Consider the following 27,701-nt stretch of genomic DNA (forward strand, 5'->3'; position numbering starts at 1 on the left):
GTGTCCAAGCTCTTAATCCACATCCTAGGCACGTGCTGCCCCAGTACAGTAGTTCTTGAATTACATCTGGCTCACGCACACCACCACACAGCAGCACTGCTCAAGGATTGGAGCCACAGTCGATCAAACCGTCACTCAACACAACAGCCTCAGAACTGGGGTCGGCTAGCTGGCGCGGGAGGTCTGGGACCTACGCTTCCCCCCCTCAAAGGGAGGAGGAGGGAGCCACGTAGACAGAGGATACGGCGGCTGCGGTGTTATGCTTGCTTGTTTTCTGATTGGGGAGTTCTGCTTGCTCGTTCGGTTTGCAATTTTTAACCAGCTGTACTTTGTTTTGGGATTCCTACCTTTTTGAATGGAAGCTACGCTGGCCGCAGTGCGCCCCACCTAGCAGAAACCCACTCCCTACCAGAGGCAAGACGGGAAGCCCAAGACCCCTGGCGGACCCCAAGGGTGAGAATACCACCAGGCGATGAAGCTCTCAAACGGGAGTGAGACCCAAACGTCCCAGGGAAGGTAACCCTGACATGCAAGGAAGTAATTACCGGGTTATCTTGAGATGATTTCGAGGCTTAGCGTCTTCGTGGCCTGGTTCTCGACCAGGCCTCCTTTTTGTTACGCATCCCAAGAAAGCAGCTCGTAGCAGCTTGTCTAACTCCCAGGTACCTATTTACTGCTAGGTAACAAAGGTATCAGGGTGAAAGAAACTCTGCCCATTTGTTTCTGCCTCCACCGGGGATCGAACCCGGAACCTGAGGACTACATATCCAAAGCGCTCTCCACTCAGCTGTCAGGCCCCTGAGTGCTTTATTGGCCCTAGGGAGCATAGCCCTAGGAGCATGCAGCCCAGTATACTTAAAGAACACCTGGCCACCACCAAACACACAGCTGGCAAAGCCACAAATGCCAAAGCCAGACAATAATTCGAGGTCAGAGGAGACTTGTGGACATGAGCACATCAGTCAACGAACTAGGGTGGTACGGCCGGCTCGTCTGAGCGGGCTTTCCCCTCCCCCCGACCATGCGTGCTAGTTGGATGACAATTGATTGTTTCCTTATTTTCTTTTTGGGGGGAGTTCTTTAGCTTTATTCGGACATAGGTTGCAATTTTCACTAGTTAGAGGTTTGTATTTGTTCGCTTACTTTTCTGGGTGCCCTCCCCGGGCGATGGCAGACACGACAAACCCTATATTTAGAGAGCTCATATGGCCATTGCTCCCTGCGCCTCTCTGAGAGGGCTACAGGTTCCAGCTCGTGGCCCTCATGAGGCATACAACTCCAAGGACTGATGGCAGCAGACTAATATGGCACATGTCAGTTTGATAGCTTCAGGGAGCCGATGGGGCTCCCCACAGAATACCACCCTAAAACTACACAAGCCCAGCACAGACCAGGAACGTTCACAAAGTAAAGAGCCACCAGTGCTCTGTAGGATCGTCTAAATGGCCCGAGCCCGAATATACGTCCAAGACAAATTTGAAAAATCCACGGACAGAACCACAAACTTAAGAGTATGAGAGGTCTTTTAGCAGCTTGAAGGCTGATTAAACTTGATGACACTGTGGCCAACCTGGGACACGGCTTATCTGCCACTTCCTTTAGAACTTTGGATTAATTCAACTTTGGATTTGGTCGGCTCCCAGCCGGTCGGCCGAGCGGACAGCACGCTGGACTTGTGATCCTGTGGTCCTGGGTTCGATCCCAGGCGCCGGCGAGGAACATTGGGCAGAGTTTCTTTCACCCTATGCCCCTGTTACCTAGCACTAAAATAGGTACCTGGGTGTTAGTCAGCTGTCACGGGCTGCTTCCTGGGGGTGAAGGCCTGGTCGAGGACCGGGCCGCGGGGACACTAAAGCCCCGAAATTATCTCAAGATAACCTCAAGAATTCCATCTGGGGTTATAACTCCTTTACTTTGTCAATGCTTTTCCTGCATGTTTTGGTAATATCCTTTAATTCAGTCTCTTGCCCTGCTTCAAACATTTGTCTGGGGTATTGGGATAACCCTGAGGGAGAACTATCAACATCAGAGGCCTGAGACTGTTCAACACGCTTCCACTACACATAAGGGGCATAACTGGCCGATCCCTCAGAGTGTTCAAGGAAGAACTTGACAAGCACCTCCAAAGGATACCTGATCAACCAGGCTGTGACTCATTAGTCAGGCTGCAAACAGCCGCGTCTAACAGCCTGGTTGACCAGTCCAGCAACGAGGACGACTGGTCGAGGACTGGGCCGCGGGGACGCTAAGCCCCGAAAGCAACTCAAGGTATGTTGTCTAATGTCTCTAGTGTTAACACTCATGTAATGTATTCATTCAGAATGTTGGCTGCACTTTTATCAATTGTAACTTGGTTGGTTTCGTCTTTTAAGGATCCCAACGAGTCTCATCTTTGTTTTACTTCTTGTGTACACATAACACTTTGGAGACTTCTTATATTTTGAGCAAGTTTTCTTTCATAGTTCCTTTTGGCTCATCTTATTTCCTGAGTATATGAATTTAACGCCCATCTGTATATCTCATAATATATGTTGTTGGTGATGCACTCATACTTCTTCAAGAGGTATGTTATACCAGTCTTGTTATAGCTCTTTATACTGCCCCCGTCATCCACCTGGTTCTTATGTGTTTCCTTCTCCTTCTCGGTACATATTCTTTACAGTTTCAGTGATGACCTTTCAGAAAGTTTCCCATGAAGCTTCCATGTCTTGATCTATTAACTCCCATCAGAAGGTATTTTACCATTCCTGTCTCATTCTACCATAAGTTTCCTCACAGGTAGCCAAGAAAGTCATCATCCTGGACCTTTAAATAGGTTTCAATAATTATATTCCAGGTTAGAATATTGTGGTAACATGAAATGATGAGCTCTCTCTCTCTACCTGGATTTGATTGATCACGCCCTCTTCTGATGTTAGTACAAGAACTACAATGATAATGCTGTACCTTGGGTGGGCTCTGTCACATGCTGCATGAGAAAGGAGTCCTGTGCCAGGTCAAGAAATTGTTCTCTCTCTCTGCTTGTGAAGTTAAATTAATCCACTCTCATATCTCAGGGATTAAAGTTCCCCATTATAGGAACTTGGGCTTCAACAGCCGCATTTAGCACATTGTGAAGATCTGTAGCTTCTTCCGAAGCTGTGTCTGCCCTGTAGCATACTGCCACTGTCAGTTTGCTACCATTCTGTGCTAGAAAATTGCACCATTCAGATTCTGAGGGTCCCATGTTGTTTAATTCCTCATTGTGCAGTCAGGTCCTCTTTGGTATATAGTGTCATCCCATCTCCTCTTGTTGTTCTTTCCTCTCTAAAAAGTGGGTGGTACCCTGGAACATGATATTCTCCCGTCAATTATATCTTCTCATTCCCATGTTTCGCTGCTGCCAATGATGCCTGGAATCTCAGTTTCAATATATATGCACTCATGGCATCAAATGTATTTACTAGGCTTCTGTACTTATATTAACTGGTTGGTGGCAAGTACCAATATGTTGTGATGGAACACCACAAAGTTGACCTGTATTCTTCAATTTGGAAGAACATGAATTTTTTGTAACTGCAACATGAAAGTAAGACCTAACCTAACCCTGCAATCCTAGGCCTAATACTGTACATGCCAAATTAAGCCTAATACAGTACAGATATACTAACAATAAGAATGTTTAGGTGTGTTTTTTTAGCTTTAGTTTTCCAAATTATATAAAATTAAAAGTACAAAAAGTGATTTACTGGAGGTCCATTACTACAAATTCCTACTTTCCACCAAATAATTACTGTAAGTACTATAATTTCAGGAGGATGGTTCTCTATTTTAACTATGGAACTAAAAGCTTACTTAATGGCAATTATATAATCGACTTGCTGAGTCAACGTCCAGCTCTTGTACCCTGAAGTGTGTCCCTGCTGACCTGCTTCCTCTGGCAACTGTCCCTGTAGTCCCTGCTGACTTCCCCTAGCCTGAGTGTGTACTTTGGTACTCTGAAGTGTGTCCCTGCTGACCTGCTTCCTCTGGCAACTGTCCCTGTAGTCCCTGCTGACTTTCCCTAGCCTGAGTGTGTACTTTGGTACCCTGAAGTGTGTCCCTGCTGACCTGCTTCCTCTGGCAACTGTCCCTGTAGTCCCTGCTGACTTTCCCTAGCCTGAGTGTGTACTTTGGTACCCTGAAGTGTGTCCCTGCTGACCTGCTTCCTCTGGCAACTGTCCCTGTAGTCCCTGCTGACTTTCCCTAGCCTGAGTGTGTACTTTGGTACCCTGAAGTGTGTCCCTGCTGACCTGCTTCCTCTGGCAACTGTCCCTGTAGTCCCTGCTGACTTTCCCTAGCCTGAGTGTGTACTTTGGTACCCTGAAGTGTGTCCCTGCTGACCTGCTTCCTCTGGCAACTGTCCCTGTAGTCCCTGCTGACTTTCCCTAGCCTGAGTGTGTACTTTGGTACCCTGAAGTGTGTCCCTGCTGACCTGCTTCCTCTGGCAACTGTCCCTGTAGTCCCTGCTGACTTTCCCTAGCCTGAGTGTGTACTTTGATTTGAAATCCTTCAAAGGCATCTCAGATGGCAAGAAAAGTTAAGATACCTTTTCAAAGAGCTGTTGAAACCACTAATATAAGATACTGTATAGACTGATCTATCTGTTATTTATATATAAAATATATATATATATATATATATATATGTATGTATGTATGTATGTATAAAAGACCGGATGCATCTTCTTGCACCGAGGCCTAACACTAAATGTATTCCTTTCTTGTTACATTTCTTTACCTAGAACTAGCTAGCACAATGAAATCACAAGAGCATAATATATATATGAGAAGATATTGTGGCAGTACAATGGGATCAAACCTACGTCTCTGGACTCGCCAGGCATGCAGGATATTGCCTTCCAACCTTCATGTGCTCCATGTAGTGAGCTTCAGGTTGGGACACTTGTATCTCGTCATGGTTTAATCAGTAGTGCTTGTGACTGGCAAGTTCACGAATATGACTTTGATCCTATTATATTGCCCCAATATTTTCTCATAAAACTACCCTGTTACGCTGGAGACAACTAAATTTAAGACACAAGAATGAAAGATACGACTGATTTCCTCTTTCAACAAAACACAGATTCCGAGCATTGCATTAAAAATCTAAGTGAGAATTAACCAAAAGTGATTCAATATACATATGATAAATTTACTACTGATAAGCAAAAAATAATAAACACAAAAGATCTTACCATCATTCTGAATAATTGTTTTAAGAATCTCTGACGCTAAGTTGCGAAGTGCACGCTTATAAGGGGCGCCCATCTTGTGTGGGAACACAACGCTGGTGTCCACAACTGTTTCATGGATCAGCTGAGGGATGACAAGCACTCTCGTTAATATCATATTGGAACTCTTCAATATGTACAAGTTAAAACTGAGACAGCTTTAATATTAGGCATAATTAGGCAGGAGAGCCAACCAGTGTATGGGCAGGACAAGAATATATACAGGATGAGGCACTCTACAGGGGAAGCATGGAGGGTAAGTACCCAGTATATGGGCAGGACAAGAATATATACAGGAAGAGGCACTCTACAGGGGAAGCATGGAGGGTAAGTACCCAGTGTATGGGCAGGACAAGAATATATACAGAAAATGGTATGCTACAGGTGGAGCATGGCTTCGATCTGCCCCCCGACCAAATCCATCAGGTACCTACAAGGTACAGCTGACCACGACTGCATCCACCTAACAGGACTACATCCATCAGGCATGACTATATCTAACTGCTCCGAACACTTACATCTGGGTAAACGTCATTCATTTGGCCTGAACTACATGCATCTGGCACCATTCACTACACACATCCAGGCTGTAGCTGCAGCTCCAGCCTGGAGTCCATACCTAGTTAAACACAAGACAAAGTTAGAGAAGATTCAGAGGTATGCCACCAGACTGGTCACAGAACTGAGAGGAATGAGCTATGAGGAAAGGCTACGGGAGATAAACCTCTCGTCCCTGGAAGACAGAAGAATAAGAAGAGACATGATTACCACTTACAAAATTATCAGAGGAATTGACAGGGTGGACAAAGACAAACTATTTAGCACAGGTGGAACACGAACAAGGCGACACAGGTGGAAACTTAGTACCAAAATGAGCCGCAGACACATTCAAAATAATTATTTCAGTGTCAGACTAGCTAACAAATGGAATGCTTTAAGCAGTGATGTGGTGGAGGCAGACTCCATACAATTTCCAATGCAGATTGATAATAGCCCAATAGGCTCAAGAATCTGTACACAGATTGATTGACAGTTGAAAGGCAGGATCAAAGAGCCAAAGTTCATTCCATGCAAGCACAACTAGGTAAGTACATCTAGCACCACTGAGCACCTATAAGTTGGAGAAACAAGCTGGAGTAAGTGGTAAAGTGCTCCAATGGATAAGGGAGTACCTAAACAACTGGAAGCAGAGTTACTGTGAGGGGTGAGACCTCAGACTGGCATGTTGTCACCAGCGGAGTCCCACAGGGTTCTGTACTCGGACCTATCCTGTTTCTGATATACTGTACGTAAGTGATCTTCCAGAAGGTATAGATTAATTCCTCTCAATGTTTGCTGATGATGATAAAATTATGAGATGGATTAAGACAGAGGAGAGCAGAAAGAGGCTACAGGATGATCTGGACAAACTGAAGAAATGGTAAAACAGATTAATTACTAGAGTTGATTGACAGCTGAGAGGCAGGAGCAAAGAGCCAAAGCTCAACCCCCTCAAGCACAACCAGGTAAGTACCAACTACACCCACCACCCAACACAACTAGGTGAGTACAGTCTACACCCACCATGGTCTACATCCACCACAGTCTACACCCACCATGGTCTACACCCACCATGGTCTACATCCACCACAGTCTACACCCACCATGGTCTACACCCACCATGGTCTACATCCACCACAGTCTACACCCACCATGGTCTACACCCACCATGGTCTACATCCACCACAGTCTACACCCACCATGGTTTACACCCACCATGGTCTACACCCACCATGGTCTACACCCACCATGGTTTACACCCACCACAGTCTACACCCACCATGGTCTACACCCACCATGGTCTACATCCACCACAGTCTACACCCACCATGGTTTACACCCACCATGGTCTACACCCACCATGGTCTACACCCACCATGGTCTACACCCACCATGGTCTACACCCACCACAGTCTACACCCACCATGGTCTACGCCCACCATGGTCTACACCCACCATGGTCTTCACCCACCATGGTCTACACTCGCCAGTCTACACCCACCATGGTCTACACCCACCATGGTCTACACCCACCACGGTCTACACCCACCACGGTCTACACCCACCACGGTCTACACCCACCACGGTCTACACCCACCATCGACTACATCCACCACAGTCTACACCCACCATGGTCTACACCCACCATGGTCTACATCCACCATGGTCTATACCCACCATGGTTTACACCCACCATGGTCTACACCCACCATGGTCTACATCCACCACAGTCTACACCCACCATGGTCTACACCCACCATGGTCTACATCCACCATGGTTTACACCCACCATGGTTTACACCCACCATGGTCTACACCCACCATGGTCTACATCCACCACAGTCTACACCCACCATGGTCTACACCCACCATGGTCTACATCCACCACAGTCTACACCCACCATGTTTTACACCCACCATGGTCTATACCCACCATGGTCTACACCCACCATGGTCTACACCCACCATGGTCTACACCCACCACAGTCTACACCCACCATGGTCTACACCCACCATGGTCTACACCAACCATGGTCTACACCCACCATGGTCTACACCCACCATGGTCTTCACCCACCATGGTCTACACCCACCATGGTCTACACCCACCATGGTCTATACCCACCACAGTCTACACCCACCATGGTCTACACCCACAATGGTCTACACCCACCATGGTCTTCACCCACCATGGTCTACACTCGCCAGTCTACACCCACCATGGTCTACACCCACCATGGTCTACACCCACCATGGTCTACACCCACCACAGTCTACACCCACCACGGTCTACACCCACCATGGTCTACACCCACCGTGGACTACATCCACCATGGTCTACACCCACCATGGTCTACACCCACCATGGTCTACACCCACCACAGTCTACACCCACCATGGTCTACACCCACCATGGTCTACACCCACCATGGTCTACACCCACCACAGTCTACACCCACCATGGTCTACACCCACCATGGTCTACACCCACCGTGGACTACATCCACCATGGTCTACACCCACAATGGTCTACACCCACCATGGTCTACACCCACCATGGTCTACACCCACCACAGTCTACACCCACCATGGTCTACACCCACTATGGTCTACACCCACCACAGTCTACACCCACCATGGTCTACACCCACCATGGTCTACACCCACCATGGTCTACACCCACCATGGTCTACACCCACCATGGACTACATCCACCATGGTCTACACCCACCATGGTCTACACCCACCATGGACTACATCCACCACAGTCTACACCCACCATGGTCTACACCCACCATGGTCTACACCCACCATGGACTACATCCACCATGGTCTACACCCACCATGGTCTACACCCACCATGGTCTACACCCACCGTGGACTACATCCACCATGGTCTACACCCACCATGGTCTACACCCACCATGGTCTACACCCACCATGGACTACATCCACCACAGTCTACACCCACCACAGTCTACACCCACCATGGTCTACATCCACCATGGTCTACACCAACCATGGTCTACACCCACCATGGTCTACACCCACCATGGACTACACCCACCATGGTCTACACCCACCATGGACTACACCCACCATGGACTACATCCACCATGGTCTACACCCACCATAGCCTACACCCACCACAGTCTACACCCACCATGGTCTACACCCACCGTGGTCTACACCCACCGTGGTCTACACCCACCGTCGTCTACACCCACCATGGTCTACACCCACCATGGACTACATCCACCATGGTCTACACCCACCATGGTCTACACCCACCATGGACTACATCCACCATGGTCTACATCCACCACAGTCTACACCCACCACAGTCTACACCCACCATGGTCTACACCCACCATGGTCTACACCCACCATGGTCTACACCCACCACAGTCTACATCCACCATGGTCTACACCCACCATGGTCTACACCCACCATGGTCTACACCCACCATAGTCTACACCCACCGTGGTCTACACCCACCATGGTCTACACCCACCATGGTCTACACCCACCATGGACTACATCCACCATGGTCTACACCCACCATGGTCTACACCCACCATGGTCTACACCCACCACGGTCTACTCCCACCATGGTCTACACCCACCATGGTCTACACCCACCATGGTCTACAACCACCATGGTCTACACCCACCACAGTCTACATCCACCATGGTCTACACCCACCACAGTCTACATCCACCACGGTCTACACCCACCATGGTCTACACCCACCATGGTCTACACCCACCATGGTCTACACCCACCACAGTCTACACCCACCATGGTCTACACCCACCACAGTCTACACCCACCATGGTCTACACCCACCATGGTCTACACCCACCATGGTCTACACCCACCACGGTCTACACCCACCATGGTCTACACCCACCATGGTCTACACCCACCATGGTCTACACCCACCATGGTCTACACCCATCATGGACTACATCCACCACAGTCTACACCGACCATGGTCTACACCGACCATGGTCTACACCCACCATGGACTACACCCACCATGGACTACATCCACCACAGTCTACACCCACCATGGTCTACATCCACCATGGACTACACCCACCATGGTCTACACCCACGATAGTCTACACCCACCATGGACTACACCCACCATAGTCTACACCCACCATAGTCTACACCCACCATGGACTACATCCACCATGGACTACATCCACCATGGTCTACACCCACCATAGTCTACACCCACCATGGACTACATCCACCATGGACTACATCCACCATGGACTACACCCACCATGGTCTACACCCACCATAGTCTACACCCACCATGGACTACATCCACCATGGACTACACCCACCATGGTTTACACCCACCATAGTCTACACCCACCATGGACTACATCCACCATGGACTACATCCACCATGGTCTACACCCACCATAGTCTACACCCACCATGGACTACATCCACCATGGACTACATCCACCATGGACTACACCCACCATGGTCTACACATACCATAGTCTACACCCACCATGAACTACACCCACCATGGTCTACATCCACCATGGACTACACCCACCATGGTCTACACCCACCATGAACTACATCCACCATGGTCTACATCCACCATAGACTACACCCACCATGGACTACATCCAAAATGGTCTACACCCACCATGGACTACATCCACCATGGACTACATCCACCATGGTCTACACCCACCATAGTCTACACCCACCATGGACTACTTCCACCATGAACTACATCCACCATGGTCTACACCCACCATAGTCTACACCCACCATGGACTACATCCACCATCGACTACATCCACCATGGACTACACCCACCATGGACTACACCCACCATGAACTACATCCACCATGGTCTACATCCACCATGGACTACACCCACCATGGTCTTCACCCACCATGGTCTACACCCACCATATACTACATCCACCACAGTCTACACCCACCATGGTCTACACCCACCATAGTCTACACCCACCATGGACTACATCCACCATGGACTACATCCACCATGGACTACACCCACCATGGTCTACACCCACCATGGTCTACACCCACCATGGACTACATCCACCATGGACTACATCCACCATGGACTACACCCACCATGGACTACACCCACTATGGACTACATCCACCATGGACTACACCCACCATGGACTACACCCACCACGGACTACACCCACCACGGACTACATCCACCATGGACTACACCCACCATGGTCTACATCCACCATGGTCTACACCCACCATGGTCTACACCCACGATGGTCTACACCCACCATGGACTACACCCACCATGGTCTACACCCACCATGGACTACACCCACCATGGACTACACCCACCATGGACTACACCCACCATGGGACTACACCCACCATGGACTACACCCACCATGGACTACACCCACCATGGACTACACCCCACCATGGACTACATCCACCATTGACTACACTCACCACAGTCTACACCCACCATGGACTACATCCACCATTGACTACACCCACCATTGACTACACCCACCATGGACTACATCCACTACGGACTATATCCACCACGGACGACATCCACCACCGAGCCACACACAACATTCAAGCAGAGAACATATCCTTACCTTGAGTGCATGAAAATCGGACTCGAGACTGTGGCCGATGAGAATAGTCTTATCTGAGAAGAGTGTGAGCAAGGCGGCTTGGACATCTCTTATTGTTGTCTTCACATCCTGCATGTCACTCTCACTAATTCCAGAAAACCTAAATGAACAACAAATATAGAAAAATTAGGACAAAATCTAAGATGATTATTAACATTAAGTTCCTGATGAGTCACAAGACCACTTCTGTCTTATGAAGTTCTTCACTTTACAAATTTAAGAAAATTACTTTTTACTTATAGGTCCCTATAATTACCAAATAATATACTGTGTAAAAAAAACTACTTTGAAAGTAATGAAATGCCATGTTCTGTGTGGATCCCCGGAGGCTCCCTGAAGCTATCCGAACTGATGTATGCTATATTAGTTTGTGGTCATCAGTCACAGGAGTCCACTGGCAACCGGGGGACTACGAGCCAGAACCTGGCCGTCTCAGAGAGGTGCAGGGAGCAATGGCCTATGAGCATTTACTTCCTGCACCTCCCTGCACCATTGATGACACATAATTGCCATCAACTTGAGAAGGAGCAGAAAGGCAGGTGAATCAAAACAGACCACTGTCTGGATACCTGTGCAATTTACATCTGAAAAAGATCAAAATAACTCCCATAGAAAGAAACCAAACAAGCATCTCTTCATGTGAAGGGGGAAGCTGGCAGCCCACCACTCCAGTTCTTGAATGATGAAAAATCGCTGACCAAAGGGAGGGAGAGAGGGAAGGGTTGTCATGGAGTCTCCAAAGCTCACCCAGAAAATGGTGTTACATTACATTCTATGCTGGTTTTCTGCTGGAAGCCCTGACGGCGCCTTGAAGCTAACTACCCAAAGATAAGTAAAAGGAAGGAGCTACCCAGGAGGCGGCAGCACCACAGGTCTCAAGACGAAGAAGAGACAGATGGCCGTGACAGGCACCCCAAAGCCACACATGGCCAGGAAGGAACCAGAATGTTCATTAGATACCCCCCTTAATTGGGGAGGGGGTCGGGACGAATTCAAATCAAACTCGTACATGGTAGGGGGAATACGAAAACCCCAGCCCTACAACAGCAAACCCCGCCCTGAGGGCACCAAGGCCCAGGCAGGATCGAACAGGGCCCAAGAGCCCCAAGATGACTTCCCTCCAGCCCTGGTAGCCTCCATTCCAGGCTCCGGGGCAGAGTCATCCTCCACGTCCTTCACCCCTCGAAGAAAAAGCAGAGTCCAAAAGAATGGCAGCAAAGAAGGGGATCCGCTGGGAAGACCCAGAAGCCTCGGCAGGAGGAACAGGCTCAAAAAGTCTTTGTCATCATAATGAATGGGGGCAACCCCCAGAGCTGCCCGAGTCTCAATCCTAACTAAACCCTGCCCAAACTCCGAAACCCTCAGGCGTTTCAGCTCCTGAGGGTTTTGGAGTCTGCTTCTTTATTCCCTCCTGCAGCAGGGGTAAAGGAGCAGGGAGAACCACGCCAACCAGGGAATGGCTCGAGGGCGCGGGCTGAACCAAAGCCGAAGCGACCAACGCCCCCATGTCTGGGGGCGTTGGTCCAAAACGGGACAGCGCCAGGACATTTAGAGCAGGCGACCACCTAGCATGTTGTAACAACAAAAACCTACCATGCAACGTGACAGCTTCTTGACCCCTAAGACCTTTCAAAGAAGAATTGGCAAATTGAGAAACGTCTTGCATGACTCTGGGTTGAAGGTGTGTTAACTCAACAAGCAGCATGACGGAGGCAAACAGATGATTGTCACCCTGAGACAAGGGATACGAACACCCTTCAAACTCGTATAATGCGAGAGGGGGACTCGTGAAGCCATATCCATAGTAACCCCAGCCCCGATGGGGCTTTCCAGGGCCTGCAGGTTAATGTGTCCCTACTGGAAGCCCAGGCACTGGTACTTCAAAGGCTGGTCAAACCCTGTCAATAACTGGGCAAACTGACCCCTGTGAAACGTGCAACCTCGGGGGCCCAGAGGAGGACCACCAAAAGGAACCTAGGTGTACTTAATCAGAAGCCAGGCAGCCCTCCACCAGTCAGGAAAGAACTCGAAAAGAAATGAAAACAAAACCCCGAAAGCACACAACAACAGGAGACGAGAGAAACACGGCTGCTGCTAGGTATACGAGCTGCTCAGCACTGTGCGCCACAACCAACTACAAACACTCCCTACTCAGGGCCAAATGAAAGCACCAAGACCCCCATTAACCCAAAGGGCGAGGACAATGCCAAGCGACAGCAACCCCTACGGGAGTGAGAACCCAAAAACCCCAGAGAAGATAACCTTAAGACTCCAAGGGAAGTACTTACAGGGCACCTAGGGATGAGAACTCTAAGCGCATGCAGCTCGAAATACAGCTCTCTCCTGGCCACCGCACCATCCACACAGCAGGCATAACTCCAAAGGCAAAATCCTGAAAGGAGATTGAGGCCAGAGGTAATGTCAGCCCCAGTCGGCTTCAGTCAACGAACTGTTGGGCAAGCAGCGGCTCTGGTGAGCAGAGCTGCTCATTCGCCTCCCCCCCCCCTTCTGGAAAGGGAAGGAGGCGACTGAGCAGCGGCAAACGAGATGACATTTTGCTTGTTGCATTGTTTTTCTTGGCGGGAGTTCTTGGGCTCTGTTCGGACTTAGGTTGCAATTTTCTACCAGTTTATTTGGTCTAATTTGGGGATGCCTACCAAATTACCTCCTAATAGGGATGCCTACTTATTCTCATATCAGATATAGACAAAAATACAAGCAACAGCTTCATGTCATCCTTTGCAGATGACACAAAAATCAGCATGAAAATTACCTCTGCTGAAGACATTCAAAAACTACAAGCAGATATTAACAAAGTTTTCGATTGGGCAGCAGAAAATAACACGATGTTTAACAGCGATAAATTCCAGGTACTGTACTCAGGTACGGCAAAAATGAGGATCTGAAACACAATACAGGGTACAAAACACAATCGAATCTGCTCATAGTAGGAAAACAGCATGTCAAAGATTTGGGAATAATGATGTCCGATGACCTAACGTTTATGGAGCATAACCAAGCAAATATTGCAACAGCCAGAAAAATGATAGGATGGATTACGAGAACTTTCAAATCCAGGGATCCCATCACAATGGTTGTACTTTTCAAATCACTTGTGCTGCCCCATCTTGAGTATTGCTCGGTACTCACTTTCCCCTTCAAAGCAGGACAGATTGCTGAAATAGAGGGAATACAGAGAACGTATACGGCACGCACAGACGCGATAAAGCACCTAAATTACTGGAATCGTCTCAAAGCTCGCCAAATGTACTCACTAGAAAGGAGACAAGAGAGATACGAAATAATATACATGTGGAAAATACTGGAGAGCCATGCCCCAAATCTACGCAGTAAAATAACAACATACTGGAGTGAACGATATGGAAGAAAATGCAGAAAAGAACCAATGAAGAGCAGAGGTGCCATAGGAACAATCAGAGAAAACTGTATAAACATCAGATGTCCGCGGTTGTTCAACGTCCTCCCAGCGAGCATAAGAAATATTGCCGGAACAACCATGAATATCTTCTAGAGAAAACTAGATTGTTTTCTAAAAAAAAGTGCTGGACCAACCAGGCTGTGGTAGGTATATGGGCCTGCGGGCCGCTCCAAGCAACAGCCTGGTGGACCAAGCTCTCTCAAGTCAAGCCTCGCCTTGGGCCGGGCTTCGTGAGTAGAAGAACTCCCAGAACCCCATCACTGGCAAACATGAATATACTCTCAAAGAGTGGAGTTACATTGGCCATTGCTCCCTGTGCCTCTCTGAGCGAGTCAGGTTCTGGCTCGTGGTTCCCAGTATGCAAAACTCAATGTGACTGAACCCCCAGACTAATATAACATATATCAGTCTGATAGCTCCAGGGGAGCCTATGGGGCTCCCCACAGAAAGAGAGAAAGGAAAGAGCAATATATATACCCTGAACATGGAAGGCAAGGCAGAGAATTAGTCACAATAATGTGGCAGATAAATAATAACCCAACACACACTCACATGAATGTTGAGATCAGAGCTAAGCTGACAAATACATGGAGTGGTATTTATGTAATAATTCTGGATGTTACACCTCAACATAAAAAAAAAAAAAACAGCATTGAATATAATGAAACCCCATTTTCTGTGACTCTGCGACTCTGGGTGAGTCCCCGAGTGCCACACAAAATCCAGCCAAGACCGAACCTGAGAGGGAATCAGATGGGACTTCTTCCAGTTCACCAGGAACTCGAACCTGGCGAGCTGGGACAGAACTAAATCCCTGGCAAGCAGACAAGCGGAGGATGCAGATGGGCCACAACGACCTGGGTAAGGCGTGTGAACACGCGAAGTGCCAGATTCAAGCCGAAAGGAATGCAATGAAAGCAGTAACCCTGACGTCCCACAACAAAACCTAGCCAGACCCTAAAACCCACGTGAATCAGGACGTGACAATATGCATCCTGGAGGTCCAGGGTCATCATCAAGTGCCCAGCTCCAAGAGAAGCCAAAACTGGGACAGAGTAATCATCCAAAAGAAGAGGCAATAGACCCAGGGGTTTAGACAGGGCAAGTCAAGAATGAATCTCAGATCTGCACAGTCCCGTTTCAGGACTGGAAACAGACAGGAAACCCACTTGAGGGACGTCATCGTTTCGACCATGCCCAAGAGCACCCACTCCGAGACGACTTGACAGAGCGCAGGAGGAGAGGTCTGCCCCGCCAGCCCCGAAACCCCCAAAAGAGGCGAGGCCAACACCATTGCAAACCATCGGAAACGACCCGAAAAGCTCACAAATCGTGAGACCAGGCTTGAGCGCACAGTACGAGCCTTCCCCCATCGCCCCGTCAATGGGACACCAACCAGACGAAGTCAGGTCCGAGGGCAGCACCGAAACTGGCGCCATTGGCCTACCCCAGGAATTATCAGGAGGAACCACAAGCCCTGGCATGACCCTTCATGGAAGACCCCCCCCCCAACCCCCGGGAGAACCAACAAGTCCAACATGGGACAGCAAATAGAAGAAGCTGCCTGCAAATACTACACCACCGCAGAATCCACAAACAGCAAAGGACAAAAAAGCAACGAAAACCGAAGAGCCAGGGCCCAAGTAGATTCTAAGGGGGTTGCGAGCACCGCTTGCGTGCACCGAGACATGAGACTACAAGCAAAAAACCAGCGTTGAATGTAATGAAACGCCATTTTCTGGGTGAGTCCCGGAGGCTCCCCGGAGTTATCCAAGCTAAATGGATACGTATAACTTTCTGGCATCAGTCAAAGTGCTAGGAGTTCTTGCCTACCGAGGACCACGAGCCAGAACCTGGCCCCCTCAGAGAGGCATGAGGAGCAATGGCCTATAGAAACCCCCTTGTGATTGGGAACATTCTATGTCTGCCATCGACTGGGACAGGCACCCAGAAAGGTAGGCGCCCCAAAACAAACCCCCTATTCTGGTGAAATTATTGCTACCGAAAGCCGAACAAGTGGACAGAACTCGCCAAACAAAATTATCAAACTAGCATGACGGCATCACGTCGCCGCGCCACCGTCTGCGCAACCCCTCCCTTCCCAAGAGGGGGAAGGGCGAGCCCCAGACCCTCCATGCCGGCGATCCAACTGGCAGTTCTTAGGCTGGATGTCAAAATACGCGAAAAACGCCGCCGACCGGATGGAGGGAGGGAGGGATGCCGGGGAGCCTCTGGGACTCACCCAGAAAATGGCGTTTCATTACATTCAACGCTGGTTTTCTGGGGGAAGCCCCGTCGGCTCCCCGGAGCTACCTCACCAAAGATAAGTAAAACAGGGAAGGAACCGGGAGGCGGATACCACACGTCCTAACTGAACAACCAAAACCAGAGACAAAACAAAGACCAAAACAAGAAAAAACCACCCAGGCCAACGACCAGGACGGCCCCAAAACTCAAGAGCAGGCCAGAGGGGAACAACGCCCAGGACAGCATGTGGAATGAGCAGAAGGAACCACAACACTGAACGCGAGCAGGAGCGGCTCTGCCAGCACCACCCAACATGAGGTGACAGGACAATCCCAGACAAGGGTCCCAGAACAACCCCGAAGGGAAGACAAACCAACCCTATCAAAGACCGAAGGACCCTTCGCAGTGACAGGAAAACCACACACCGCCCCCGAGACGAAACACGCAGGTGGGAGACCAATAACGAACCCACCTGTGCCGACACAAATGACGAGAAACGAACACCACGATCGAAAGCGCAAAACGCGAATCTAAAAACAGCGACCCCGCAACCCAAAGGAGAAACAGAACCAGCTCCAGCAGGGAAGAATGATACACACATTCCCGAGGCATCCAAGAGGAGAACTACCGAGGACGAGAACCACAGGAAAGCAAACACACCAGGTCTGGAAAAGGAACAAAGAAAAACTGAAACCAGGACCAGAACCCAGCAAACCCGGTTCCAAGAAAAGGAACCAGGAAGGCAGGAGCGGCAGACCGAAAAGTCCAATAAATAATAAATGGAATGCACTAGGAAGTGATGTGGTGGAGGCTGACTCCATACACAGTTTCAAATGTAGATATGATAGAGCCCAGTAGGCTCAGGAATCTGTACACCAGTTGATTGACAGTTGAGAGGCGGGACCAAAGAGCCAAAGCTCAACCCCCGCAAGCACAATTAGGTGAGTACAGGAGCACCAAACAGGATAATCAAGAAGCACTGACCCAGATACACAAAAAAGTGTAGCATGGGGGAGGAAAAACGGAAATAGATAAGGAAAACCATGAATACGGCCCAAGGAGTGGCCGGGAATTAACGCACACGACCAACCACAAAATGTGTAGAGGAGCGCGTACATACCTGAGGGACCTTACGGACAGTAGGGTGCAGTCAGGCACCGAAGATAGGCAAGGAAAGTGTCCAGACAGGGAAAAGACCCAGGGGTCGACAACGAAAACAAAAGCACCGAAATGCGGGGCAGAGCCCCACAGGACAACAAAGAACAAAAGATGGACAAAACAGGCACTGAAGACACAAGCAAGGTGACCAAACACCACACCAAACACCCCGGTCAGGAGCCATCGACGCAATCCCGCCAAGCGTGGAAGAGTAAACAAGGATGGAACAGTGAACAAGGGTGGCGGAGTGAGTAGAGTATCCCAAGAAGATACTCGCTCCAAACGCATGAGCCTAACTAGAGAAGCAAAGCTCTACAAAGTACCAACGATGGAACTCAAACCGTTCCATACGTCCAAGGAAAGGTCCTGCCAACCTGTGGAGAACTGTGAGGCGGCGCCCAAGCATATAACCAGCAGAGTAGCGAAGAATAACTAGACTACCTGCAAGTGTGGTCTAGAACAGACATGCGAGACACCGTACCGACACTCAGAGCGCCCAACCCGCACCATTGCCCGCCAAAATATCACCCGCAACTACTGTATACTGTTATGATCTCAGCCTGCAGGAGAAACGAGTCTCCCTCCTTGAGAGTTATTCATCAAGCCTGACCTGATTAGAAGGTCTAGCAAATATTGAGGTAATAACCCATATGTAAAATAGTTGTTTGGATATGTATAACAGTTTGAGATTATGGGCAATGAAGGAGAAAACAGATAAATGACTGGCGAGGAGATGTGGACATTTTGCTGGAGGCGTGAGGCTCGCTTCCGGAGGACCTTGACCTCACTTGAGTGCCAGACATCGCAGGGGAAAGCTGCGCTCCGTTGAGCTCCCGTCAGAAGGGAACCCCTAGTGATATATCTCTAAGAGAAGAGAAGTGTGCAGACGTGCCAGCTGTGGAATTGAGCTGAGAACGTTGTGGTGTCAAGTCTTGGACGGCGAGGAGAGTTTAATAAGCTGCTCAGAGGCATTTTCGTGGGCTGTGTGGAGCGCCCTGACCAGACGCCGTCAGAGGGAAAGCGCCCTCGATCAGTTAATCTGTGGTAAGCACGATATACGCCAGTTCATAGTGATTGCTCGTAGTTGGTCGTGTGCCCAGCGACAGTAGCGATGTTTATTTATAAGTTAGACATGTTTTAATAAGGCAGAAGGCCTGAAATAGGAGAGTGAAGAGGGAGGAGCACGGAGCGACGTCCGTTCCCTCTGAGCTCTGACGGACGACTGAGGGAGCCCGGCTCCTGACGGAGGAAGACCCTCCCAGCGAGTGAGGACCGCCGCCGGGCGAGGTGGAGTATGGACCCGCCCAAAACGGGGGAGTACACTCTCACTGTATGTAGAGAACAGATAGAGGTTTGAGGCAAGCATATTGTGTGGTTATTTTTGTTTATGTGTTAAAGGGGAACGTTTTATGGAGTGTCGATGGGTTGCAGGTTTGTCTTTGGGGAAGAAGTTGCTGAGAACTTCGAAGCCAGCCTAGATGAAGTAATTGATGAGACTCCAAGGTAGTGAAGCAGAGGACCTCGAGCTGTGAGGAGAAGCAGTGAAGAGGAGTGTCACGTGCTTCTGTAGAGGTGGTGTAGCAGCCAAGAGAGCTGTGGAGGAACCTAGCAGAAGGGTGAAGCACCGTAGTTACTCAAGGAAACTTCATGATAGCAGCCTGGAGAAGCTGCAGAGGATCCTGGTAGTGAAGCCCGGAAGAACCTAAAGATATTAGGGTAGTGAACTTCCAGAGGTGGAAGGGAAGTACTGGTGGATTACTTGTAGGGAGTTGATAGTGTTTGATTGTCAGTAGCGTGCAAGACGCAGTGAGAGGTGGGTGATTGTTGGTATTCTGATGTCAAGGAGTGTTTTATACTGAAGTTTAGAGTTACAGTCGTAGGCTGGATTACCTACAGATGTATGCATTCCAGGACTGACAGTGATCGATTGATCATTGTTGTGTATCAATGAACATTTATACTGATATATGTTATTGCATTCAAATGCTGATTTTCTATATATATATTATCTTGCTGATGGTGTAACAGCGTATGTAGACTTGATCAACTTGAGGAGGTTGATAGTATCAGGTGGTGAACCAGGAGATAGGATACCACTTGATAAGCTGATAATAGAGTTCTGATGGTGTTGGAGTGCAACCTGATTGTAATATTATAGAGTATAGGATTCATTATTGTTATATGTGTGTATGTATCGTGTATGTGCTTTGTCCAGTAAATGTATCACAATTTGCTGGTGTTTGCCCTTGTCCTAGTGAGGCTTCCCATGAAATAGTACAGAAGAAGAGAGAGAGAGAGAAAGAACCAGGAACCACTGCTGTGGGCAGGGTAAGAGGTAATACTAGTAAGTCATAGGGGATTGAGGAGATCAGATCTCATAAGGAGAGAGTGGGGAGTCACAGCGGCTCGAGTGGGTGTGTGTGCACGTGACAACGAGGCTAAGTGTTGGAGCCGCATCCCCTAAACGTGTGACGTTGAGCCCCTCTCCAAGAGCCAGAAGTGCCAAGGGTGATCTCCTAGTATAAACACTCTACCGAGTTGTGGGTTGGGTTGTCCGTAGAGAAGGATCAACGACGACAACACCACCAACCCACAGAGTCTATAAGAATACGCAACAAAAGATAAGTAGTTCCTTAGTGTTTGTGTTTATTGACCAATCCCCACGAAACAATAGAAACTGGGATAGTGGCACAAGCCACCCTTGTGGCACATTGTGAGCACGAAACAACGGGCATAAAAGGGATAAGTGCAGAATCAGGAAAGACCGGAGGAATGACAGGCACGGTAACAGGCCCGGTGATGCGCGGAACCAATTACCACGTACCGTGGTGGTGGGGCCCCACGATTGGTGCACGGGCGGGTTGGACATGTATGTTTGTGGGAATGGATAGTAAGAAACAGTAGCTGCCTCGCATGGGCCAATAGGCCCTCCGCAGGTCCACTGTACTTCTGTCCATATGTTTGCACGCGCAAGGGGACACAGGAGGTAGTGAGCACCCAAAGGAGCCACAGACACTAAAAAGAACGTGATTAATGTCAGAGGGAAAGGAAGCAAAAAGCACCAAAAAGCCATGTGGAGGAGGCAGACGCCACCCACAGGAGCAAACGTGAAGACAGAGCCCAGAAGGCTCAGGAAACTGCACAACTGTCAACTGACAGAAGAGGAGGGGCCCAAGAGCCAGAGCTCAACCCCCGCAAGCACAACTAGGCAAGCACCCCACCAAAAGTGAGAACCAGCACTAGGCCAACAGAAGCGCCAGACATGACAACCTCACCTGCAGAGCAGACACACAACCATACCACAACACAGGCGAGCCAAGTAACATACTAGGAGCAGCGCTAAAGGTGTGCCCGAAAGCCATGCATACTCGAGGCAGTAGGCATAGTATGTACCGTTACCTGAATAAAATGCGAAGTCAAAGGAGAAATACGGCCAGAGGCGCGCGCCCTGCAGAAGACGAAGCAGTACAGAGGGTGAGGCGGCGCCACGCCAATCCATCCCACATCAAGAAGCAGAGGAAGAACAAAGTGACACCCCCAGATATAAATCCAGAACACCCTCAGCATCCAGAGGGCCACGACTGGAGGAGAAACGAGCAAGAAGCCATAGAAAACCATGAGAAACGACGCGAACACACGAGCATACCGCCCGTAAACAAACGCACACCGCGGCCCCAGCACACGAGGTACGAAACGCACCACCCGTCCACCGGGAGGCGTGGCTCGTACACCAGGCGGACACACAAATCTTACACACAATGTACAGACATCGTACAAACACCAGGAAGGCATGCGGAACGAAGACAAAGAACGCCGAAACTGGAAGTAGAGACGACGCGAAAACAAAACAAGGCGAAACGAAGCAAAAGAAAATAGATGATGGAAGGGAACCAACAAGGCCGACAAAAGACCCGAGGGAAACCACATCGAAAATCAACAGACGTTCCAATAATATTGGAAGGTACGAAGAGACTCGCGAACCAACGAGAACCATGACAAGCACCCCTGACCAAGGAACATGCAGGGACAACGATACAAAGCGGTTTAGGCACTATGTACTAGGTCAATATAGAAATCCATCAATGTTTGTTTCACACCTTGTATGGATGTACCTTACCTGAACACTTTTTTTTTTTTTTTTTGAACAGCATTGCGACATAAGAGCGAAAAGGGTAAGGAAAAGGGGGTGAAACACACCCCCATGAACGACGGAACCGACGAACCCAAAGGAACACGGAACCGAACCCAGGGAGGGGTATACCCGAAAACAACAGGAACACAGAGGGAAGGAACAATCCCACTGAGGAACTGCCAGCCCCACACCAAAGGTACAAAGACCCAAGAGGGGCAAATGGGGCGAGGCCCCCCAGGCAACCCCTCCCTAACCCCAGGAACCTCTACGGCATGACCCAAGGCCGAGCCGCACCCCCAAAGCCCCAGCTTAACAAGGAAAAGCCGGGGCAGCCGTGCAAACACTAAGGAAGGGAGCCCACTGGTCAGACTCATACGGCACGGCTGGAGGAACCGACTTGAATGCCTCTGCCGCCACCCCGGAAGAGGAAAACCCCCGAGACCGCCCGAGTCTCAACCCAACCAGACCCCGCCCCAACCCCGAAACCCGCCTATGGTTCGGAGCAGGAAGCAAGGGAGGAAGTGTGTAGAACAGAAGGGGAAGAACAAGAAGCGGAAGGAACCAGAGTCGAAACGACCCCCACCCCCAAGTCCAGACCCCAACCACCAAAACGGGGCAGCCTCGGGGCATCTGGGGCCGCAAACAACCAAGAGCGTTGCAGCAACCTACATCCAGCAGCCGCCTGCACCCGATTATCAAGACCAGTGGCCTGGGTGAAGGAGAACGCGTACCGACAACAATCATCGGACGACTCCGGGTCACAAGAACAAGGACCCAACAGGCAGCATGGCGGAGGCACAACCGGTGAGTGTCACCCTGAGACAAGGGGACAGATCAACCGTCAAACTCACAGGACGCGAGGGGGACTCCGGGGACACACCTAGAGGACCACGGAGCCCCCGTGGGGTTTCCCAGGGCCCTTAGCCTTTGGTACACGCTAAGGGAAGCCCAGGCAGGGTACCGCGAACCGGTGCCCAAAACTACCAACAAACTGCTAAAGCTGAACCCCCGGGACATGTCCACTCACGGGGGCCAAGCGGGGAGTACCACCAACAGACGCATTCGAAAGAAAATCACCTAGAACAGGAAAGGGGGACCATAGTAAAGGCAGACCCCCCTCCAGGCAAAAACAAAAACAAAAGAAAAACCCCGAAAGAGGACAACGTACCCAGGCGGAACAGAGCCGGCCGCTGTTAATAGTGAAAACTAGCTGTGCAGTACCCCGCGCCCCTACCAGTGACGAAAACTACCACCTACCCAGAGACAAACCAGGGCAACAAAACCCCAGCCGACTCCAAGGGTGGCCCAGTACCAAGCAGTAAAGGACACAGCGGAGGTAGAATCCAAGGCGACTTGTGGAAGGTAGCCCCAAGCCCCAAGGGCAGTACTTACAGGGCACCTAGGGAAGATAGCCCTAGGCGCATGCAGCCCGAGTACCGTGGAATCTTACTCCTGGCTCACACCCCACCGGTAGAGACAGTCCACACCACAAGGCACAGAACTGAAACAAAAACCGGAGCCAGAGGCACTCGACCAGCCAGTAATCCCATCAGCCAAGAACTGCCAGTTGGATCGCCAGCGTGGAGGGTCTGGGGCTCCCCCTTCCCCCTCTCGGAGAAGGAGGGGGGGGGGGTTGCACAGACGGGGGTGCGGCGACGTGATGACGTCATGCTAGTTTGATAATTTTGTTTGGGGAGTTCTGTCCACTTGTTCGGCTTTCGGTAGCAATAATTTCACCAGAATAGGGGGTTTGTTTTGGGGAGCCTACCTTTCTGGGTGCCTGTCCCGGTCGATGGCAGACATAGAATGCTCCCAATCACAAGGGGGTTTCTATAGGCCATTGCTCCTCGTGCCTCTCTGAGGGGGCCAGGTTCTGGCTCGTGGTCCCTGGTAGGCAAGAACTCCAAGCACTTTGACTGATGCCAGAAAGTTATACATATCCATTCAGCCTGGATAGCTCCGGGGAGCCGACAAGGCTCCCCCCAGAAAACAGAGACACCAAATCCCGCAGGATCAGCGCAAACAGCTTCAACAAGGCAGATCACACACATGCCGCTGAGACCAAGGCACCAGACCCAGGTGCCTTGGGGTCCACATCCTCCTCAAGCCAATCCAAGAATAGCACCAGGAGGAAAAAGAATTGCAAGACCAGAGCCAACAGGCCACAAGCGTGCAAATTCTCAGCAGCCAGTGCAGCTGAAAGGGTGGGAGCCTGCACGATGCCGACATCCCGAGGAAGGGCAAGGGCAAACGAGCATGCATCGAGGTGATCAAACTCGCCTCCCAGGTAAACTTGGACCACTGTCAGAGTCTCATGCCACTCAATCATGCGGGACCGACAGAATATATGCCAAGCCTCCAATGAAAAACCGGACATTCCACTAGCCAGGACGACTCCGGAATCTCATAATGAACCCAGTAAGGAAATGAAGTTTCAAACCTGAATGAAGATGGATTCATTAAGGAGGTGTAATCTGGGTTGCACATGAGGTAAGCCCCAATGGCGTCCCGCACCTCATGAGGCAGGATGCGGGAAGCCGAAAACCTCTGGATGGACGGGACCGATGGACCCGAAGGGACACGGAACTGAACCCGGGAAGGGGCTGACACCGATGGAAAACCATGACATCAAGGAAAACACCTTTCCTTGTAACAGCAAGGCCTGGTCAGAGGGTACAAAAACCCAAGCGGGGTCCAACGAGGCCTAAGGGCCCCCGAGTCAACCCCTCTCCAGTCCCGGGGGAGGCCTAAGGGCCCCCGAGTCAACCCCTCTCCAGTCCCAGGACCTGGGGCCGAGCCATCCCCCAAAGTCCTAGCCTAAAAGAAGAAGCCAGAGCAGCTGGAAAAGCAGGAAGGAAGGAAGGGGGCCCACTGGTCAGATCTAAACGCTTCGGCAGGAGGAACCGGCCCGAATGCCTTCGTCGTCACCCCGGAAAGGGCATCTCACGAGACCGCCCGAGTCTCAAAACCAACTAAACCCTGCCCCGACTCCGAAACCCTCAGACGCTTTGGAGCTGGAAGCAGGGAAGGGAGGACCATAACGAACCACAGCAGAGGAAGGATTAAGGGACGCGGACTGAACCAAAGTTGAAGCGACTAACACCCCCAAGTCCGAGTCCCTATAACCAATAAGGGGCAGCCTCGGGGTTTCCAGGACAGCAACCAACCTAGCATGCTGCAGCAACTTAAAACACGCATGCAACGTTTGAGCTGCCTGCACCCGGAAAGTGTCATCAGTTGACTGGGTGTACCGAGTCACAAACAAGCAACAAACTCGCAGGACTCCGGGTCGAAGGTGTCACCGACCCAGCAGGCAGCATGATGGAGGCAGAAACGATGAAGGTCACCTGGAGAGAATGGAGACTCTTAGATGGAACTCGCTCTAAGGGAAGCCCAGGCAGGGCACTGCGGTACTGCTAACATGGCGCCCAAAATTACTAACAAAACGTTTAAGGCTGCCCCCTCCCCCCTGGGACATGTACACTCACAGGGGGCCTAGCAGGGGACCACCAAGATACAATAAGGTGAGACCAAAATCAAGGGGGAGAACCATCCACTAGGCAAGTAAACAAAAATAAAAGATCCCGTAAGAGGACAACGTAGCCAGGCAGAACAGAGCCGGCAGCTATGAGAGGTGACAACTAGCTGCACTGTACCCTGCACCCCAACCAGTGACGAATACTACCCGCTACCCAGAGGCAAATAGGGGTGAATGGAACACCCCCAGCTGACTCCAAGGGCGTCCAATCACAAAGCAGCAAAAGACCTTGCGGAGGTAGCCCCCAAGGTGACTTGTGGAAGATGGCCCCCAAGCCCCAAGGGCAGTACTTACTGGGCACCTAGAGAGAGTAACCCTAGGCACATGCAGCCCGAGTAATTGTGAATACATTGGAACCTCGAGTGACGAGCGACTCCAGTTATGAGCAGTTTGAGTAACGAGCGAGCCACTCGCAGAAAATTTGTCTCGATTGACGAGCTTTCGCTAGATTAACGAGCAAACCATATGGTGCTTCCTAGCTTTCCTGCTAGTTCTCGGACACCTCCGACGACGGTGTTGTTGTTTCGCAAGACGAGCGTTTCACATGACGAGCTCGGTGCCAGAACGGATTAAATTTGTTAATCGAGGCACCACCGTATACTCCTTGCACGCTCTCCACCAAGGACAGCACCACACCACAAGGCACAGGACTAGAAATCGGGAGCCAGATTTGCACAACCTTGCCAGCCTCACATCAGCCTCAGAACTGGGGTGTGGATAGCCGGTGCGGGGGTTTGGGGCACCCCCTTCCCCCTCCCGGGGAGGGGGAGCTGCGCAGACAGCGGTGCGGTGACATCATGCTCGTTTGCTCATTTTCATTTGGGGAGTTCTGTCCACTAGTTCAGCTTTCAGTGGTAATTTCTGAACCAGAATAAGGGTTTGTTTTGGGGCGCTTACCTTTCTGGGCGCCTGACCTGGTCGATGGCAGACATAGAATGTCTCTAACCACACGTGGGGTTTTTATAGGCCATTGCTCCTCATGCCTCTCTGAGGGGGCCAGGTTCTAGCTTGTGGTCCCTGGTAGGCCTAGAACTCCATGTGCTCTGACTGATGCCAGGGTCTAATACATTCATATCAGCCTGGATAGCTCCAGGGAGCTGAAGGGGCTCCTCCCAGAAAATACACTAGCTTATTGAAAATGCATACAATATAGGGACATGGGAATAAAGTTTAGGACTGCTGAGGGCCAAGACAAAGGCAGTCGTAAGAAAGACAAAAAGATTTACCTGGTATTGTAATCAATAATTGGGTTTTCAGGCTTCACTAAATGCTCATAGACTGTCTCTCCCTCCGTGTTGATGACTGTTATGCGGGTGAGCTCGTTGCCAGCCGTAGTGTAGCACATCTCACAATCTTAAAACAACAACTATCTCAGTTATGTGAACCAATCACAAGCAGAACAAAAAATAAAGAAAACACAAAGACAAATTCAACAAATATATAAGGCAAGTAAAGGAATAAAACACCTTTAAGTCCCTCTAGATATCTTTCCTCAAGTGTTTCATCAGGTTCACCTGTATTTTAAGATGGCATATAAACTGTTTATCACGTGCTCACTATCACTCATATAGAGCTACATCTCACTCCACTGTTGACACTGATAAGTAAGCACACATATTAACATGTTAGGTACAGTGGCTACCTTGCTCTCGTACACTTACTGTATTTACATGTTAGTTACAGTGGTTACCTTGCTCTCGT

General features: G+C 50.1%; 1 protein-coding gene across 1 annotated transcript in view; it reads right to left on the bottom strand.

Annotated features, from left to right (window-relative positions):
- LOC138357726 (RNA exonuclease 1 homolog) overlaps positions 1-27,701 on the bottom strand; it is a 67,320-nt gene that overhangs the window by 28,278 nt on the left and 11,341 nt on the right. The window contains exons 5-7 of the mRNA XM_069314718.1: positions 27,227-27,353; positions 11,448-11,586; positions 5,216-5,336 (exon numbers count right to left, since the gene is read on the bottom strand). Coding sequence (XP_069170819.1) covers positions 5,216-5,336; positions 11,448-11,586; positions 27,227-27,353 — 387 coding nt within the window. The remainder of the gene's footprint in view (positions 1-5,215; positions 5,337-11,447; positions 11,587-27,226; positions 27,354-27,701) is intronic.

The sequence above is a fragment of the Procambarus clarkii genome, chromosome 79 (assembly GCF_040958095.1).
Source record: "Procambarus clarkii isolate CNS0578487 chromosome 79, FALCON_Pclarkii_2.0, whole genome shotgun sequence".
Taxonomy (NCBI): domain Eukaryota; kingdom Metazoa; phylum Arthropoda; class Malacostraca; order Decapoda; family Cambaridae; genus Procambarus; species Procambarus clarkii.